Source organism: Rhinatrema bivittatum, chromosome 16 (genome assembly GCF_901001135.1).
Source record: "Rhinatrema bivittatum chromosome 16, aRhiBiv1.1, whole genome shotgun sequence".
Taxonomy (NCBI): domain Eukaryota; kingdom Metazoa; phylum Chordata; class Amphibia; order Gymnophiona; family Rhinatrematidae; genus Rhinatrema; species Rhinatrema bivittatum.
Window position 1 is genome coordinate 27,386,655 of NC_042630.1, and position 18,198 is coordinate 27,404,852.

At 52.0% G+C, this 18,198-nt stretch overlaps 2 protein-coding genes across 6 annotated transcripts in view; both read left to right on the plus strand.

Moving 5' to 3' along the window:
• Window positions 1–4,853, plus strand: part of ADAM15 (ADAM metallopeptidase domain 15) — a 32,016-nt gene extending 27,163 nt beyond the window's left edge. For 2 of the 4 annotated variants that reach the window (XM_029579478.1, XM_029579479.1), the window contains 5 exons: window positions 910–1,018; window positions 1,812–1,889; window positions 2,482–2,553; window positions 3,155–3,279; window positions 3,654–4,853. In XM_029579478.1, the coding sequence (XP_029435338.1) occupies window positions 910–1,018; window positions 1,812–1,889; window positions 2,482–2,553; window positions 3,155–3,279; window positions 3,654–3,717 (448 nt within the window). In that variant the 3' untranslated portion in view covers window positions 3,718–4,853. The remainder of the gene's footprint in view (window positions 1–909; window positions 1,019–1,811; window positions 1,890–2,481; window positions 2,554–3,154; window positions 3,280–3,653) is intronic. The other 2 variants (XM_029579480.1, XM_029579481.1) reach the window with 1 other exon arrangement.
• A 6,723-nt stretch (window positions 4,854–11,576) lies between these two features.
• The window catches only part of EFNA4 (ephrin A4), a 52,888-nt gene continuing 46,266 nt past the window's right edge, over window positions 11,577–18,198 (plus strand). For both annotated transcript variants that reach the window (XM_029580757.1, XM_029580756.1), the window contains exon 1: window positions 11,577–12,424. In XM_029580757.1, coding sequence (XP_029436617.1) covers window positions 12,327–12,424 — 98 coding nt within the window. In that variant the 5' untranslated portion in view covers window positions 11,577–12,326. The remainder of the gene's footprint in view (window positions 12,425–18,198) is intronic.

The window sequence follows — 18,198 nt, forward strand, 5'->3', positions numbered from 1 at the left end:
TTTTAACTTTTCATGTAGTGCACACTGTTGTGATTTTAATGTGCACTATTACAACTCAAATAGTGTGCACTGAACAAAAAATTAAAAAAAAACCCCAAACAAAAAACCCTAACGAAAAGTATAAAAAAAAAAGGGGGGGGAAACGAAACAAAATGCTATGAAACCAAAGTTTTTATTGATGCCCACCCCTACAAATGAATAAGAAACCCTTCCCTGTAAGTAGGAAGTGAAAGTGCCTGAACCAGAAATGCTTCAGTGGGCCCTGCAAGGTTCCTTCTGCTTGCTTGGTGCTGGTGCACAGCCCGCTCCTGTCTCTCTCGCTCTCTCTGCTGCTTCCAGTCCTCCTAGCTGCAGCCCGAATGGGTGAGGCTGGGCCAGCCGGGTGCCGCTGACTGCCTCCGGTTCCACAGGAGAAGAGTGGGGCGAGCTGAGAAGCGGAAAGGGCTGCAGATGGAGGGGGAGGGGGGTCCCTGCATAGATAGGGGAAGGGGCCACAGGAAAATGTAGAACAGCTCTGCTTGCAGTGAAGGAAATCCTTTCAATGCTTTTAAATTGTCCTTTTTTTTTTTTATTGGGGGAGAGAAGAGAGCAGGTGTCCTCTGGTGCTCGAGATCAGAGCTGGGGTGGCCCAAGGGGACTTCAGGGGGGGGGAATGATTGCTGGGGGGGGGGCTCTTCTGTTTTTCGGTCCTATCTTACATGAGCTCAGCCAGAGCCCACAGAACGCCTTGCTGTGGATCAGATGCACTGTTGGGTCTACAGGAGGATGGGGGCGGGGGACGACGGTGACTTCTTTTCGCTGTGGGCTCTGCCTTGTGCATTTTCTGCTTTCTGGCTGGAGAGGTTTTGTTGCAATAAGCGTGTCCGTGTGTCTGTGTGTGTGTGTCTGTGTGCACCTGTTCTTTGGCAGGATTTCTCACATGGAAGCGCGAGCTGTGACGCAGGTGCCTCCGGAGCGCCCGAGACCCCCTCACTGGATGCAGAGCACCGAGCTCCAGGTGATGCCGCCCAGGACTGAGGTAACGGATGCAGGGGAAGGCACACGCTGTGCAGGGAGTGGGATGGGGGCAGCCTCTGGCCTTTCACGCCTGTTCCACTGGTTCCTTTTTTTTCTTCTGCGACTTGGTGGGCTGTGTCCCAGCTCTGGAACATCTGGGCAGGTTGCCTGAGTTAGGACCCAGGCATTCAGGATGGTGAGGGGGGGGGGGGGGGTTCCTCTAGGTCTGCTTGGAGCGAGAGTCCTGAAGTGGATGAAGGCAGGGTTCCCATCGATAAAGGTGCTGTGCTGGTGAGAGATGAGACCCTGCTCTCGGACCTCTTGTGTCTGTCGCTCTGGTTGTGTGCGTGTATCCCCCCCCCCCCCAAACGTCTTGGAAGCTATGAGCTCACGTGTGGGAGGGGATGGAGCTTATCACATCCTTCGCTGGGACAGATGGAAGCAAGTCCACGACGGGAAGAAAGGAAAGAGACGTTGCAGTCTCCCGGCTCAGCTGAGCCAGGAGGACGTTGACTTGCAGATCCTGTGCGATGCCAGATGGGAGGCAGCACCTTCACGAGCTGCTCGGAGAGGGGGACGGGGTGGGGGGGTGGGGTTCCTGTTTCAGCCTAACCTCGTCCTTCCGCTGCCGCACCAGTCTCTGCTTTGTCCTCTGCTGCACGCGCGTCCACGTCGCCCTCCGCATGTCCTGGTGGGACGACCACTGTAACATTAACTGCACGTGTCTCTTCTCTCTCTCTCTCCCATCTCCTATGTTCTTTTTCCCTCCTTCCTCACCTTTCTGTTGGGGCTGCTGTGTCACCCCCCCACCTCAGCCTTTTTCTCAAGACTCTGCACGGCCAGACCCACCTTCCAAGCCTCTTCCGCCTGATCCGGTCCCAAAGCAGTTGCAGGTAACATTGCCATTGCTAAGAGCGGGGCGGATGGGATGGGACGGTGACGTCATGCATGCTGCTTCCTTAGCGGGGCAAGTAGATTGCAGCAATCTCACCGCTGTACGGGGAAGCAGGGGGGGGTGGGGGCGTTTGCCGTGATTCGGCGCACAGTCCAGAGCCGCGTACCTACCTTTTTGCTAATGAAGAGAAAAGGGAGACAGACTGAGCGAAGATAAGCTTCCGAGGAATCCTTTCTGCTTGGCCAGTCTGCGGCAGGGGAGCGGGCTGAACGGCACCAGTGCCACCGATCGGACTCCGCTCCGAGAGTTCACCTCGTCTGCACCCTGTCTTCTCCAGCCATCCCTCCTCCTCCTCCTCCTCTTCTGTATACACCTAGACACTGTGCGCACATGCAGGCTCCTGTGAGAAAATGTCGCAATAACTGTATAACATCATCAGTCTTAACAGCTTTCTGAGTGCCACAGGCTCTTGTTCAGGTGCCCCCCCTCGTCCTAGGCTCATTCTAGGCAACTTGTGCTCTCCTGTGCATGCTCCTGTCGCTCTCAGCCTCTCTGCTGCTGCTCTCATTCTCCCTGATCTGTCTGTTCAGGGCACCGCTATCGACAGGCCTGCCCCACCCTCGAGGCCTCTGCCAGCGGATCCTGTGCCAAGGAAGCCTCAGGTAACGCAGCTGGTGTGGTGAGGGCGGTACTGCTCTCCTCTACACGGTGATGGTGCTTTTGGTGACGGTAGCATTGATGGTGAGGGGGGTTGACTGTTGGTGCTGGGCTCCATGACCTGGTTGGTTGGTAATGGTGGCTTTCTTTGTCGCGTTATTAAATCACACGAGAAGCAGTGTGAATTGTTGGCAGTTTCTGAGAAGGTTTTGGATTTGGGCCCTGAGGAATTGCCCCTGATGTTAGAAAGTGGGGTGCGTGAGATCCCAGAGGTGGGTCTGAGATGTAGGGGGGAACCCTTCAGCAGTACAGTGGGGTGTCCTTGATGGGAGACTGCAGAGCTATTCCCTCCCCCCCCCCCCCCCCCCTGCCTTCCCCCTGCCGTCTCAGAATAGTGCGGAGCAGAGCACCTTTCACCGCCATCTGCTGAGAGGCGCTGGAGGCCCCGATGAGCTGAAGGAAGGGGCTTTAATGTTCTCCTATCGCTGCCAGCGTGGAAGGGAAGGTGCCTTGGCCATTACATGGGCAAAAGATGGCTGTGCTCGGGTGCTGAGGAGGGGGATGGAGTCTGCTTGCTTCGGAACACCTTTTTTTCTTTCACTGCAGCTACAAGCTCCCATGAAGCCACCTCCCCCAAAGAAACCTCTCCCCTCGGACCCGCCGACACAGGACAGAGAGGAATTGCTTCCCAAAGTGCCCGTCTATACTCCGGAAATGGTGCTGCCGTCTAGGTAAGTCCCTCCGCATGAGGTCAGGGGGTTTCAGGGACAGCCAGGCGAGAAGGCAAAGCCACAGGTGGTCCGGCCGTGCAGAGCTGGAGCTCGGAACGCAGGAGGGAGACGCCCCCCTGGATAACCATCAGGGCCTGGCGTCTGCAGCGCAGGGAGTTCTCAGTGTAATCTTGCCAGCTCATGCCAGTGTCATTCCCCGCAGAGGCAGCCATCAGGGCTCCTGTGACAGAGGCAGCTCCATTCTGTTGATGTACTTCCCTTCTCCTGTCCCATTCTTTTCGTCTCCTGCAGTTCCTGAAGAGGCCGTGGCAGTGCTACCTAACCCTGGCTTCTTTATCTGCCACCTTCTGACCTGTCCTTTTTCCTCTCTACAGGCCAGCACCCCCTCCACCTCCAGCTGCAGCCTTCGGTGGGAACCTCCAGGCCCAACAGGCATAACCAGGGCTGGATATCATCCCCCCACGGCTGACCTAGCTCTGAGGGGGAGATGATGATGATGATGAGGTGGTAATTCTGCTCTTGCAGTAGGGCTCATTTTGCAGTCGCTCGTGGACTATGGTGGGGAGCCCCATCTCCTGCAGCTGCCAGCTCAACTTGCTTTAGTGACCACCTCCTGAACAGCAGGCTAGCTTCTCCAGCCAGGCCTGGATGGTAAGAGGAAGCAGCTGGGACTTTTTTGCCGCAGAGCGCAAAAGACTGAGGCTGGTCACGACAGCAGCGCCAGGGCTGGATTCTCGCTCCCACGGACCCAGGCTGGAGCATTGCAGATCTGCTTCAGGCAGACCGAGATGAGAGATCACACTGGAAGATTACTCGTGCCTCGAGCATACGGCTATGAATCTGGAGGGAGCCAAATGATATTAACTGGAGCCTGAGGACCGTGGATGGTCTTACCCCCATAAATACTGCACCTGGCAGTGCCTAATGGGAAGGTCTCTTGTGTCTGTGTGTACTGCTCGTCAGAGCTAAGATTTTATTAGCGGCGGCCTATGACGTAATTCAGGAGTGAGGGACAAGGATCAGGGGCGCGCTCCTGTTATTTATACTTGGGGGGGGGGGGGGAGAAGGATATTTTAAAACTGCTGTAAAATTGTTTTGGGAGTGTGGCTGGAAGCTCTTTGGATGTGTCTAGGTTAAACAGACAGGCCAATGCAATATGGATGCGCAAAAAATGCGTCGAAATTGGGGACACGTTTTTTTTTTAACGCGTGCACAATCCCCTCTCCTGGGCGCCCAATGCAGTAAGCAAATGAGCTGCTGCTGCTGCACTAAAAAGGCTGCACTAGGGATAAATTGTGCAGCCCTAGCGCCTCCATGGCATTCGGCGTCCAGGAGACGTGGCGATGCGTGGGTTAGGAAAATGGACGCTCAGTTTACGAGAGTCTGGTTTATCCCGCAGCAGTTCATTTGCCGGCACAATATGCACACTCAATATACACGGCCCGGAGCGTGTATATTGTGCGCCCGAAAATTTTTTTTTTTTTTTTTTTGCACGGTGCTGCTGTCTGTGGTTCTTCCTCCTTAGTAGCGCGACCATAGTAAGTAGGAGGAATCACAGAAAAGCAGTTTTCTGTTTTTAAGGTGAGCCCTTGATGCGCGGGAGGACTTTATGCCTGCTCGGGGCAGGCGTAACATTTTATGGATTAAAAAGTGCGCCTCGGGTGCATGGGGCCTTTTTTTTTTTTTTGCATTGCGCGGGAATAGCTAATAGCCTTATCAACAGGGACTTGGTGTGTGCTGAGAGCTGTTAGCTACGGCTGTGGTTTGGACGTGCGTTTGGGGTTAGGGATGCCCGTCCAAACACTTGTGAACCTGTACGCTGTCAGGAAAACAGAAGGGATAGAGGCCTGGGTCTTTTTCGAAACTTTATTGGAGCGGAGACGAATGTGAAATAAAACGCCCGACTCGGGCCGAGTTTCACAGCTGCTGCCCCAGGGGCTTAAAACACTCATTGGACTAAATCTGTTGAGGTTGGTTTAACCTCCTAACCCACTGTTGTTTGTGGGAAAGCTTTTCGAGAGTAGAGACCAGATATCCGTTGCTGTAGCGCACGGCGCAATGAACTGGTTCAGTTTCATCGAGTCACGATTGGGTCCGAATGCTACAAGACTTATTACCACCGCGGCTTATCCACAAACAGTGGGGTATGAGGTTAAACCAACCTCAACAGATTGGAGTCCAATGAGTGCTTTAAGCCCCTGAGGCAGCAGCTGCGACACTCGGCCTGAGTCGGGCATTTTATTTCACATTCGTCTCCACTCCAATAAAGTTTTGAAAAAGACCCAGGCCTCTCTCTTTTTTTTTGCGTTCCTAAGGGCTTTTTTTCGATCGCCTGCTCTCGTGTTTCTTGGGTCTAACCTGTACGGTGGGCAGGGCGCACTTTTATTGCATTGGCCCCCAAGATGGGCGAGGGATGCAGGAGCCTGTGGCTCTGACTGGGTGGCCTGTAGGCCTGGAGCGGTGCCACGTTTCCTCCTTTCCTGGGGGAGGGGCTGCATGTTTGCAAAGGTGCTTTTGATACGATTGTAAATTACTCAATTAAAAGAAAAGGGGGACTTGGACCCTCCCCCCCCCCCCCCCCCAAACCATCTGTTCTGACTCTACCTACCTGCGACGGCCTTTCCAGGGCAGAGCACGCTGTGTGGGTGGCACCAGCTCTCCCTGATCCTTGCGTCTCTCTAAATTCCGTCCATCCCTGCTGATCCTCCCACAGCCATGAACCCTAAACCCCAGACACAGAGACCGAGGTGTCTCCCTCCCTCCAGGAGCAGCCTGGGCTTGCATAATCCAACCCTCTCTGCCCGCCTCCTTGGTCCTACGAGCCAGTTGCCCTCTCCCCTAAGGACAGCATTTGCCAGACTGCGCCGCTGTGCTGGATGGGCAGCTGCCAGGCTGGGGGAGCAGGGGCTGCTGCAGCCCTCCTCCTAGCTGGGTTCTCCCGTCTGATAGTATCGTCTCCAGAACGGCCACGCCAGCAAGGATTTGGATGTTTGCAGGGGCTGAAAAGCCTAAATAGGATCAACTGGAAATCCAAAAATTGAAGGAAGACATTAATGTGGGAAAGCTGCTGGCAAGCTTGGAGGGTTTGCACCGAGTTCCAGCTCTGGCCCTTTATAATTGTCTTGTTGGATTTCACTCTGGTTTTCTGTCCCTGTGAGCTCCTGAAATTGCTCCCAAGTGATTGTACCCTGCAGTGGTGTTCTTTGCCCAGCAGGTGGCGCAATAGCCTAAGATTTGGAAACCTGGCCAGAGCTTCTCATGGCCAGGCAAGGCCATAGGCTGGCAGGGCTGGGGGACCCCAGCATGCAGAGAGGTGACTTCCAGTGACCCCTCCTTGATGCTCCTGCATAGCAGAGAGCAGGCACACAGCTTTTGTTTCTCAATCAAGACTGGCAGTCCAGCCATTGTTTACCTTCTCCCTGAACCCATTAGCAGTAGGTGCTGTGATGGGCCTAGGATAATCTGAAGCTTCAAATACACGACTGAGAAAAAGAGATGGGGGAGATCCTTCCAGCAGGGGGTGCTGCAGGGCAGGCGTGAGCTGTAGGAGTAAAGAAATTGTGGGTGAGGGTCTCCAGTACTGGAAAGGCAGGTGGGAGTTGCATTGGCAGAGCTGTGTCTGTGGGTCTCAGTACTGGAAAGGCAGAATAATTCTATCGTATTTGTAAACAACACAATATTTACAATATGGATGCTACAGGGCGGGAGTGAGGCTTACTGGTGGGGGTCTTGGTATTAGAATGGCAGCGCTGTGGATTTGAAGGGGGGGGTCCTCGGTGCTGGAATAGCATGGCCCCCCCTCTCGCTGCTCCTTTCTCCCAGCCTCCTCCGTGCCCTCCCTCTGATGTTGGTTTGATTATATTTTCTCTTACTGCCTGTTTCCCTGTTCTGATCCTGGTTACTTATTCATGTCACCTGGTGAGGTTGCCTGCACATGGCTTCTCCTCTCTGCGCCTGTTCGATCGCACTGTCACATGACGGCGTAACAAAGGCGGCCTTGTCCCGCTGTCCTTCCAGGCTGCCTGGCCGGGCTGGTGAATGTTTGACGTTTTTATGGGAGAATATGTTCCAGAGTACGTGCTGGGACTCACGCCGCGCTGCTGGCACAGGGTAAACACTTCCAGCCCGGCCGCTGCGATCTAACTGGGTAGGAGGGCTCCAACGTGGACGCTGCGGTGCCGACCCAGTTCAGTATCTCCCTGGCCTTCGAGGCTTAGAGCAGGAGCGACAGGCAGAGCACCCGCAGAGGCCGACAAGTGTTTAGGAAGATAATTTTCTGTGCCTCTGCTGCAGGTCCACCTGCACTCCTGAGGCTCCTGTCTGTAAGCTGCCAAACCCCCCCCCAGGATGGGAGGGTGATATTCTGGGTTCACATCCTCTGTCTGAGGCACATTGGGACCTTGAGCGAGTCGCTTATCTCCATTGCCTCGCTCACTGGGGCAGGAGTGGTGTTGACCTTGGCACGGGTGAAATTGCATCTTTAACAGTGCAGAGCTTGCTGTGTCTGCTAGCAAAGGGGAAGAGAGAAACTTTTTTTATCCCCTGGCTGCGCTGCTGGTGTCTGGTTAAGGGCCAAGCTGTGCACTCCAGTCACTACCCCCTTTCCCTGGCCCTTGTCCAGTCCCTTCCTGTGCCCTCTTTTTCTTCACCCCCTTTTCCCTGGGCCTTGTCTGCTTGGGGCCTAGAGTAAAGCCTGAATGAATTAACAAAAGGTGAACCTGGGGCTGAGTTTGTCCCTCGGCCATGAACTCTGCTCCCCCCCCCCCCCCCAAGACCATCCTCAAATTTCCTAACAACTTGTGTCCCCCTTCGAGGGTGGGGCCTTTCTGCTCTGGTGCCAGCAGGACAAATGATAAAGGCACTGAGGAGCTCTCCTGCCTGCTCGGTTCCTGTGCCTATAGAGAGGTTACATAGCAGCTCCCCCTCCCCCGCGAGCTTGCACTAGAAAAGGGTTTTTAGTGAGACTGACTAAGCTGCCCCCCTCCCCGGTGTGGGACGTCGGATCCTTGGTGCAGGCTGAGAACGGGTGCCCTGGACTGGCTGAAGATTGCAGCTTTTAGCACAAGCCTTAAGCTGGTTAAAAAAAAAAAAAAAAGAGGTGAATCTGGGGCTGAGTTTAGGAAGGAAAACCGTGCAAGCAACATAGGGAAATGGTGGCAAATAGCGACCAAAATGACCATCCAGGCTGGCCAGCGCCGTGTTGGGGGCAGGTTCCCCTCTCCCTGCCTTGTTCAGGGTTTTATAATCCTTTTGCTTTTCAGACGTGTGTGTCCTGATTTACCCTCACATCCCCTGCACAAATAGCAAAGCACGTAGGTGGTTTTTTTTTTTTTTACTGGGGTAGTTTCTCCTGGAAGGTGAGTTACCCCGCCCATCTGTTCAGACTGCATCCTACAGTGTAGCACTAGCGGCAGAGCCTAGGAAAAATGACTCCCTTAATGACCTTCCCAAATGCTTGCAAGGAGCTGAGGGGAGCGTGAGTGTTATCCTCCAGCGACCGTGACCAGGCCTGACCTGGTAACCCCGAGTGCACCCCCTTGAACTGCAGTAACAATATCTGGTTCTGTAGCCATGGGGCGGCGTTAATTCCTCTACCATGAGCTGTGGGAGCCACAACTGTGTCCTTAATGGTCAGGTGCGCAGTTAAAGTGGATTTCGCAGTCTGCGTTTGTTTAGATCTTAAGAGCTGGAGCTTTTGGGACCAGCGAGCTTTATAAGAGTTGTATATGTGTCTGTATAAGGCATATGCTTAGCAGGGCAGAGACTGCCTCTGTGTAACTAACTGTGACGAGAGGGCGGTGGCAGTGAGGCTCCAGCTACCTGCACTCTCTGTTTTACCAGGACTTCCCTGCACGACCCCAGTGCTGTCCCCTCCGAAGACCTGGGGATGTAATTCCTCTTACATGAGCCCGTGTGTGTGTGAACGGAGGGCTTCTCCCATGCAGGCTCTGGACAACAGTCCGGGCAGTTACAGTGTTAGCAGTTTGTTGTCTCCTATTAACATCTAGACCTTATTTTGGCTGACACGTGAGCCTAGTAAGCTTTTAATGTATTTGGAAATCAGAACCGGACGTGCAGCCACCTCTGGGGTGGATGTCCTGGCAGCAGGTCTATGGCCCTTGTACTGCCCAGCAGCATCCACCATGATCTTACTGTTTGCTAATGCAGTGGTGCCAGCTGTCGGGGGGGTTTTTTTTTTTTTTTTTTAATAATTACATTTAGGCAAGCAGTGGGGTGGGATTGAAGATCAAATAAGTAAATTCAGGATTGGTTTAACTTGTCTTGGGTGAGCTGGAAGGCTAAGTCCAGGTTACCGAAGCCAAGCTAAGCCAGTCCTGCATTTACTTGGTTCTTCTTCAGTTCCAATCCCACCCCACTGCAGGCCAGGCCTTGTCTTAGAAAAGACCCGGTGTGTAGAGCAGGCCCCAGCAGTGTCTGCTTTTTAGGAGAGTTACAGCAAAGCTTAAGGACATAGCTGCAGAAATCTGGTCCAAAAGCTGGGCTAATTAGCATGTTTTGGTTGCCATGACCAGCACCTTCAAGGACTGGAGGTGAAGGATCCTGGACCCTATAGTCCGGCAGCTTAGGCCAGGAGAGAAGATGGGAGTGGAGTGGGACCAGCAGGGAACAGTGGGGATTTTCCTATGGCAGTTAGGGCATCAGCACTTTTCCTAGTGAAACGCAGGCAGGGGCGGGAATGATGTGCTCTCTGACTCGGTTTGGGGGTGGGAATGCCCAGTCCGGAAACCCAAACTCCTGCCAACACGCTGGCGACTACGAAACCTGGCCAGAAACTGCTGAGGACTCCAACCGTGGCTAAGGCCCGTGGCTTGATGCAGTGCAGCGTGTGATGAAGCAGGGCCTTATTTTGCACCAGTGTGCGCAGGTAGCTCCCGGACCATCATCGACGGGAAATTATTCTTTATTCTCTAGCTGTGAAGCTTTAAAATAGCAGCTGTGCTTCCCTGCTGTTTCAAAGCCTGAAGGAAAAAAATATGGATCTATTCCATAAACATACGCACACCTGCTATTAAAAAAAAAAAAAAAAAAGCACGCGTTAGCCAGAAGCTGCATCTGAATCTTAAGGAAGAAACGTAATGGGGGCAGGCTGGGATAAGGCAAGTCGCTGGCTGTCCTTGTGGGGCAGACGGAGGCGAATACCCCCCTGATCCCTGCACCACAATGGCAGGCCCCATCCCTACCACTATTATTTCCCGAGCTTCAGCCCCGGCAGGGGCTTTGTTCGACCAGCCTGGTACCTCTCGCGGCTGAACGGGGCCAGACACAGATTAGAAGACGACCTTCTCTCCTCCAAAAGCAGATGGGAAGGGGGGGGGGGGGCAGGGGCAGTGATCTCCTTGTAACCTCCTCTTTAGCTGTGTGGCAACTGGAGATGATTGTTTTGGAGGGGCCTCGCCTTCCCCCACTCCCTGATTCGGCACCTGTCACCTTAAAATAGGGACATGTCATCAGCCTCCTGTCCATGCTCTGGCTTGTGCCACCCAGGGAAATCCCCCCCGGGCTGTAATCCAAGCTTATAGTGTGGGGGTCCAATGCTGAGATAGATGGCCCTGGCCGAAGTCAGAAGCTCAGAGCCCGGTTACAGCGAACCCCCGTGTGGCAAGCATTTACTGAACTTTCATATCCTCCTGTTCCATTTCCATGCAGTAATCCTCCTCTTAGGACTCACATTTCAATCCACGGGGCTGCTACTTAATGAAAATTATGACCTGTCAGTAGTTACAAAGGTGAGACGAGAGAAACAAAAGCACCTGGGCATGGTCTTTATTCCTTGCACCATGTGATACAGTGAGATAAAAGGGATGGAAAGGCCTGGAGATGGTCTCTATTCTCTGTGCCGTGTGCTACAGTGAGATAGAAGGGATAAAAACACCTGGGGATGGTCTTTATTCCTTGCACCATGTGATACAGTGAGATAAAAGGGATGGAAAGGCCTGGAGATGGTCTCTATTCTCTGTGTCGTGTGCTACAGTGAGATAGAAGGGATAAAAACACCTGGGGATGGTCTTTATTCCTTGCACCATGTGATACAGTGAGATAAAAGGGATGGAAAGGCCTGGAGATGGTCTCTATTCTCTGTGTCGTGTGCTACAGTGAGATAGAAGGGATAAAAACACCTGGGCATGGTCTTTATTCCTTGCACCATGTGATACAGTGAGATAAAAGGGATGGAAAGGCCTGGAGATGGTCTCTATTCTCTGTGTCGTGTGCTACAGTGAGATAGAAGGGATAAAAACACCTGGGGATGGTCTTTATTCCTTGCACCATGTGATACAGTGAGATAAAAGGGATGGAAAGGCCTGGAGATGGTCTCTATTCCCTGCACCGTGTGCTACAGTGAGATAGAAGGGACGGAAAGGCCCGGGGATGTGACTGCAGCAAAAGACCATAAGGCCCGTCTAGTCTGCCCCTCCACTCTAACTGCTGAGCTCTGTGATCCCTACCACTCCTTCACAGGGCCCCTGTATTTATCCCAGGCTTTCTTGACTTCAGCTATCACTTATGTCTCCACCAGCTCCTCTGGGAGGCCGCTCCATGCATCCACCACCCTCTCTGTAAGGAAACATTTCCTAACATCACTCCTGCGTCTACTGCCTTGCACCCTTCCGATCTGTCCTTCTGTCCATGGAAATCTTGGAGGTATTTAAATGTCTCTATCATATCTCACCTTTCCTCTAGGGTTTGACATGTTTAGATATTTGTCTATTCCCCATACCTACTGGTCATTTTGGTAGCCACCCTCTGGTTTAAATCCTTTGGAAGGTGCAGTCAGCAGAATTATTCGTGTGAGAGGGAGATTGTTTGGTTTTTTTTTGTAACCATCTCCTTATCCTGCCATCGGCCTTGCCGTTTCAACCCTGTCCTCTTGCGCTGCTGGGCAGCAGAGGGTTAAGTCTGCCCAACTCTGGGAGTGCTGGCGCCGGTGGGCTCCGATTGGCTGCAAGTTTGGCGGCCGGCCCCGCCTCTCCCTTGCCCTGGGCTGCTCCCCCGCTGCCGCGGCCAGGGGACGAGGCGAGCGGCGAGCCATGCATTGGGCTCTGCTCTGGGTGGCCCTGGCGTGCGAGGGGCTGGGCAGGGGCCGGAGCCTGCGGCACGCGGTGTTCTGGAACGCCAGCAACCAGAGGTAAGGGGGGGCCGGGGCCTTACCCCCTCCTCCCAGCCCAGGGCCTTACCCCCTCCTCCCAGCCCAGGGCCGCAGTCTGTGCGGGGGGGGGTCGTGTTCTGCTCCGTGCCGGAGCCTGCTCAGACTGCGGGAGGGGGGGGAAACTTTTCAGCTGCTTGCAACCGAGATTCTTCCAAATCAATCGATCCCTCCTGTGCTTTTTTTTTTTAAAGCTTCTCTTACGCTCATCTACTTTTCTTTTTTGGAGTATTGCAAAAAAAAAAAAAAAAAGTTCCAGGTTAGTGAATGAAACCTCTCTGCTGTGTCCGCCTGTGCGCTTTCTGTTTTTGTACATAGATTAAAAGTCTGTCAAGACTGCAACATTGTTCTCTGCTTGGAAGGAGGGGGATGGGGGCTGAGAGAGGAAAGACATTTTAGATTCAGGGACAACCAGCACGAGCCAGATGACTATTTTTTGTTTGTTTTACAGTCTGGGGTACTGATGCTCAGACATTAAGGGCCCCCCCAGCTTCTAGGGCCAAGTCCATATGCAAAGCAGGTCAAGCAAACCCGTCTCCTAGGTGGGGGTAACCTGCAGGGTGCAGCGGATACTCCCATGGGACGCTCGCTGACCAGACTGGATGGACCATGGCTCCTTTTCTGCCCCCTCCTTCCCATGTTAAGTGTGAACGTGCGGGGCACATCCTTTATACCGCTCATCCAAGCACAATGCAAACCTGTTGTAGCCTTTGTTCTCTTTTTATTTACCAACTGAGAAAAATACAGCAAAAGTTCAGACTTCTTTTTTTTTTTTACAAGTTTTGTATTGAATTGAATTGAAAACTATATAAATAAATCAATCCATATAAAAGATTCAACACCCAAAACAGCACAGCGAAGTGAACATCCTGGTGAACAAATTGCTCCAGTTGCGCTTCCTGGCTGAGCTCCTTTATTCTGTGACCACAAATTCAATCAATCAATCCACTGTCAAAGGGCTCTCCTGTTTATTACCCCCCCCCCCCCTGCCACGCACAACCCAACTATATAGCAAAGGTACATTGGGGGAAAAAAATCCCCCAATTAAAGTGATGAATTGCAAAGTAATCGCCCCCAAAACAGCCGGGGGGGAAGAGATGGCACCGGCTGGGAGCGAGCGCTCTCTTAACGCACACGCGCTCCTGAAGCTGGAAGGCCCCATTGGGTGATGGGTGAGAAGCTGCGCAGGGTGAGTCACTGCTGAAGAATTAGCGGTGCAGCGGTGCCTGCCAGGGAGCGGCCGCCCGGGCACCCACCCACCTGCCACTTCAGAGCTGATTTCAAGAAATCCGGGCCTCAGAATCCCTCCCGGAGCAGGTTTTGTGCCAGGGCACTGCCAGTCTGCCGTTAGCAGCAGCCCCCACCACCCCCCCCCCCCCCTCAGGCAGGAAGGTGAACTCGCCCCATTTTTCAGGGCTTGGAAAACAGCATTTTGAAATGCATGAAGTGAGTCACCTTCCCACCCCTCCACTGTGGCCAGGCCTAGGGGCAACAAAGCACAACCTCCCCCCCACCCCCCAAACACTAAAAAGGAAAAGTAGACGGGGAAAAAAAAAAGCCACAAAAAATGGGGGAAAAGGAATTTGTCCTAGGACCTACAGATTCGGGGCTGGTGCCCAAGATTTCTGGAGTGTGTGGATGCTGGGCCTTGCCCATGGCTTATTTTTTTGGTTTTTTTATTTGATTACTGCTTTTTCCCCAGCAGAGGGCTTGGAGGACCCCGCTGTCTGCCTGGGATCTGAGTAAAGGATGCAGATGTTCGCTTCCGATGTTCGTTTTCTTTCTCCTCTGTAGCTTGGGGGTGGTGGCTGGGCATCCTCCTGCTGCTTTGGGGGGGGGGGTGACCCCTAGACGGAGAAGCTTGTTTCGGGCATCATTTTACGAAATCATCTCCTGCCTTTCCGTTCAGAAGCTGGAAGTGCGAGGTGCAGTATTAACATGTTGAAAGAACATTTGAGAATCATAAAAGAATTAAAAAAACAAAACAAAACACCCCATCCAAAACAAAAAGATCCATCAACAAAATTCAAGAAACAATACGAATGATAAAAAACAAAAAAACCCCTGCCCCTCCCCCTGGCATTCTTCCTGCCTGGATCCTTCCTGGGGTTTTCTTTGGCTTGCACGGAGTGAGGTGGCTGCCTTTTTACTTTTTAGCTCATTTAGCTATGGAGTAATAAAAAGGGCAATAGCAAAGCAGTGGGTGAGGCCCGGAGAGCCTGCAGAAAATATTTTAGCAGGGTGGGTTGTGGGTGGGCAGAATAGAAAAGTAAAAAAAAAAAACCCCAACAAAAAAAGTACAAACTCCTAGAAATTAGTCAGGACAGTCCTGGGGGGGGGGAAATGCACCTCTCCTGCTCTCCTCCTCAGCTTGCCCGGAGCTTGGCCTGGGCTCTGCCCTGCCGTCTCGGTTGACCTCTCTTGACTTGTTTTGTGCCTTGCGGGGGCACTTGATTGCTGGGGGGGTTAATCCTGTTCCCGGCCTTGCTTGCCCTGGGGATCCTCCAGCTTCTCTCTGGGCCCAGCTCACCTCCCTTGGAGAGCCATGCACCCGAGACGTCCGAGCCCCCCCTGGGGGTCCTCCGGAGGTACAGAATGAGAACCTTTAGTGGTCCTTGCCATCACCTCCCAAATCCCCTTGTAGCCAGCGGCTCTTTTGCCTTCAGGTGTTTCTTCTTACAAAGCTGCACTCGGAGTGAATTTCATATTCAAAAAGGCGGCTAATGAATCAGTTCCCGTATAATCTGCATTCCCAAACATGGAATTACCATTTCTCACCCCCCCCCATGCACAGAATACCAATGAAATGCAGCCCCAGAGGAGGGGGGGAGAGAGGTTCTTGCTGCTGTCACACGTTTTCATGTAAAAAAAAACCAGCAGCACAAAAGCCGGTTTTTAGGTTTTGGGGCTTGGTTTCGCTGATTCAGGAGGCTAAGGCAAGCAGAACCCTTAATCTCGCCTTTTCTCCTGTCCCGACTTGCGTTTGCAGCAGCTTCTCTTCTGTTTCCCTGTAGTCAAAACAATATTTCATCATTTTTAGCTTTTTTTTTTTTTTTTTTTCCCGGTCTCTGGACATTTTTTTTTTTTTTTTGAGCCAGCCAATTAAAAAAAAAAAAAAAAAAGTAAAGTATTTAAAATTCCTGAATTGTGAGGAGCTGGTGAAACCGGTCACCTGCTCTTCTTAAGACGCTGGTACTCGCGTGGGTTTGTGAGGGAGGCCCTTGGCAGCAGCGCTTGGGGAAGTGGGGGGAAAGTCATTTCATTTCTATTTCTGTTCCAGAGTTTCCGGGACTCCCTTTCTTCCTTGGTTTGCTTTTTTATTTGGGTGCATTCACTTAACAAACGCACACTGGAAGCCGATAGCGTCTTAGTGCGCTCAATGCGGCCTTGGTCCAAGGGAAAGCTTCTCCCTTTTATATTTCACTTCTCGCCCCGTGCACTCGAGTGCACTGGGGGCCAGCGCGCGACTTAGCCGAGGAGCGGGAAGAATGCGGGAGGGTTTCGGGGTCACCCGGAGGGAGCCGGCAGACTGACATTTATCTTCACCCGGCGCTGTATCATGTTCTGTGCGGGGAGACAGAAAACGGTGAACGGTTTGTGCAAAGGCGTTTTTAAGAAAAGTTCCTGTCTTCCTATTTGGGGGATTTTCGCCCCTTCCTTTGGAAGTTAAGAGGAGGACCCCTGCACCACCTTTTTCCCAAACCCGAGGAGCCCTGCTGCAGGCCTTTCTCCTTGTCATTGCCGGTTCTTTCTTTCTTCCACAGGACCGGCAATGTACATACAGTGTTGCTTGCCGGCCTTTCTTCAGACGCGGCAGCATTATGCCATAGATTTTGCGCTCTTTTGGTATGGTTTGGGGTTTTTTTTTTGGGGGGGGGGGGGGGTTAGGTATTGCGGAGGTCAGGGAATGGCCTTGGAGTCCCTGGTTTGAAAAGGGCCTGCTTAAGACAGCCCCTGGGAGGTTTTCTTAAAAATAAAATACTTAAAATTGTATTGTTCCACTAAACGTACACAGCACTGTACCATGGGGATAAGTATTCAAGTGTGACGTCCCTGCCTAAATGAGCTTACAGTCCAAGTCTTTACAAGAAAACTTACGTAACCAGTGTATCTTCACTTCCTTTTGTGGTGCGTCCAGTAAGGGATGCAGCGGGCAGACTCCGGCCAGTCTGCTGACCTCTGCCGTATTAGGAGGCAAATAACATTTATTACTATAAATAAAATGGCTTTTTTTTTTTTGTACAGCACCCGGAGTTTATGCATTGATGATTGTTGGCTGTAGACGCATCTTCACTTCCTGGGGAAGCTGGGGAGAATAAGGGCCTTTATTTGATGGGAAGTCCACATATCCACTCCAGTGATAGGACTCCCAGCTGGCTGCATTACGTTTATTGAGACCAAGCCCACCCAGTCCTGGTTTTACTCCATTGATTGTGTCTGATGTCAAACCACACTACGTTTCCCTACATGCAATGGGGTAACATAGTGACATGGTAATGGAAGTGGCACGGCAGAAAAGGACCAAATGGTCCATTTAGTCTGCTCAGCAAGCTTCTTATGGTAGTATCTGCTGCGCCGTGCAGTTATCCCCATAAAAAAACAAAAAGTACTGCTAGCAAGATTTTTACTGGGTGATGAGCCTTCTTGAAAATTCAAACAGTGCTGCTTATGGACTTAGCATTAGAAGCAGTCCTGTGCTTTTTCCCTTATGTCTGCGTATCAGTTCCCCAGACTGTAAAATCAGGGCTTGTGTTGGTTGCCTCTGAATCCAATTCCTCTTTCCCACCAGCCCCCTCCCCCCTGGTGAAAGCAGAGAGAGAAGTTTTTCAATTGCATCAAAATTATCAAGGCTTATTGGTTAAGGGTAGTAATCCTTCTGCTAAGGGTAGTAACTGCTGGTCCGTGCAGGTTACTCCTATGCTTAACAGTTCCCCGGATCATAAAAGTCAGGGCCCTTGGTTGCTGTCTGAATCCAATTCCCCTTTTCCCCCTGACGTTGAAGCAGAGAGCAATGTTGGAGTTGCATCAAAAGCATCAAGGCTTATTGGTTAAGGGTAGTAACTGCCACACCAGCAAATTATCCTCATGCACCCTTTTCGTCATTCCCATCCTCTAGCCTTTAGGGATCCCATGTTTATCCTATATCCCTTTGAATTCTTTGACTGATTTCATCTTCACCACTTCCTCCAGAAGGGCATTTCTGGCATTCACCACCCTCTCCGTGAAGAAATGTTTCCTGACATTTGGTTCTGAGTCGTCCTCCCTGGAGTTTCGTTTCATGACCCCTGGTTCTATTGATTTCTTTCCAGTGGAAAAGGTTTGACGTTTGTGCATCATTAAAGCCTTTCAGGTATCTTAAGGTCTGTATCCTATCTCCCCCGCACCTCCTCTCCTCCAGGGTGTATTCAGATCCTTCAGCCTCTCCTCAGAAGTCTTCCAGTGCTGACCCCTCACCAATTTGGTCACCCTTTTTTGGACTGCCTCAATCCTGTCTCTATCCCTTTTGAGATAAGGGCTTGCTTCAGAACTGAACACAGTAACTCCAGGTGAGGCCTCACGAAGGACCTGTACAAGGGGAATATCGTCTCCTTTTTCTTACAGCTCTCTCTATGCAGCCCAGCATTCTTCTAGCTTTAGCTATCGCCTTGTCACATTGCTTTGCCACCTTCAGGTCGCCAGACATTATTACCCCAAGATCCCTCTCTTGTTTCATGCACATCAGTCTTTCACCGCCCATCACATACTTCTCTCTTGGA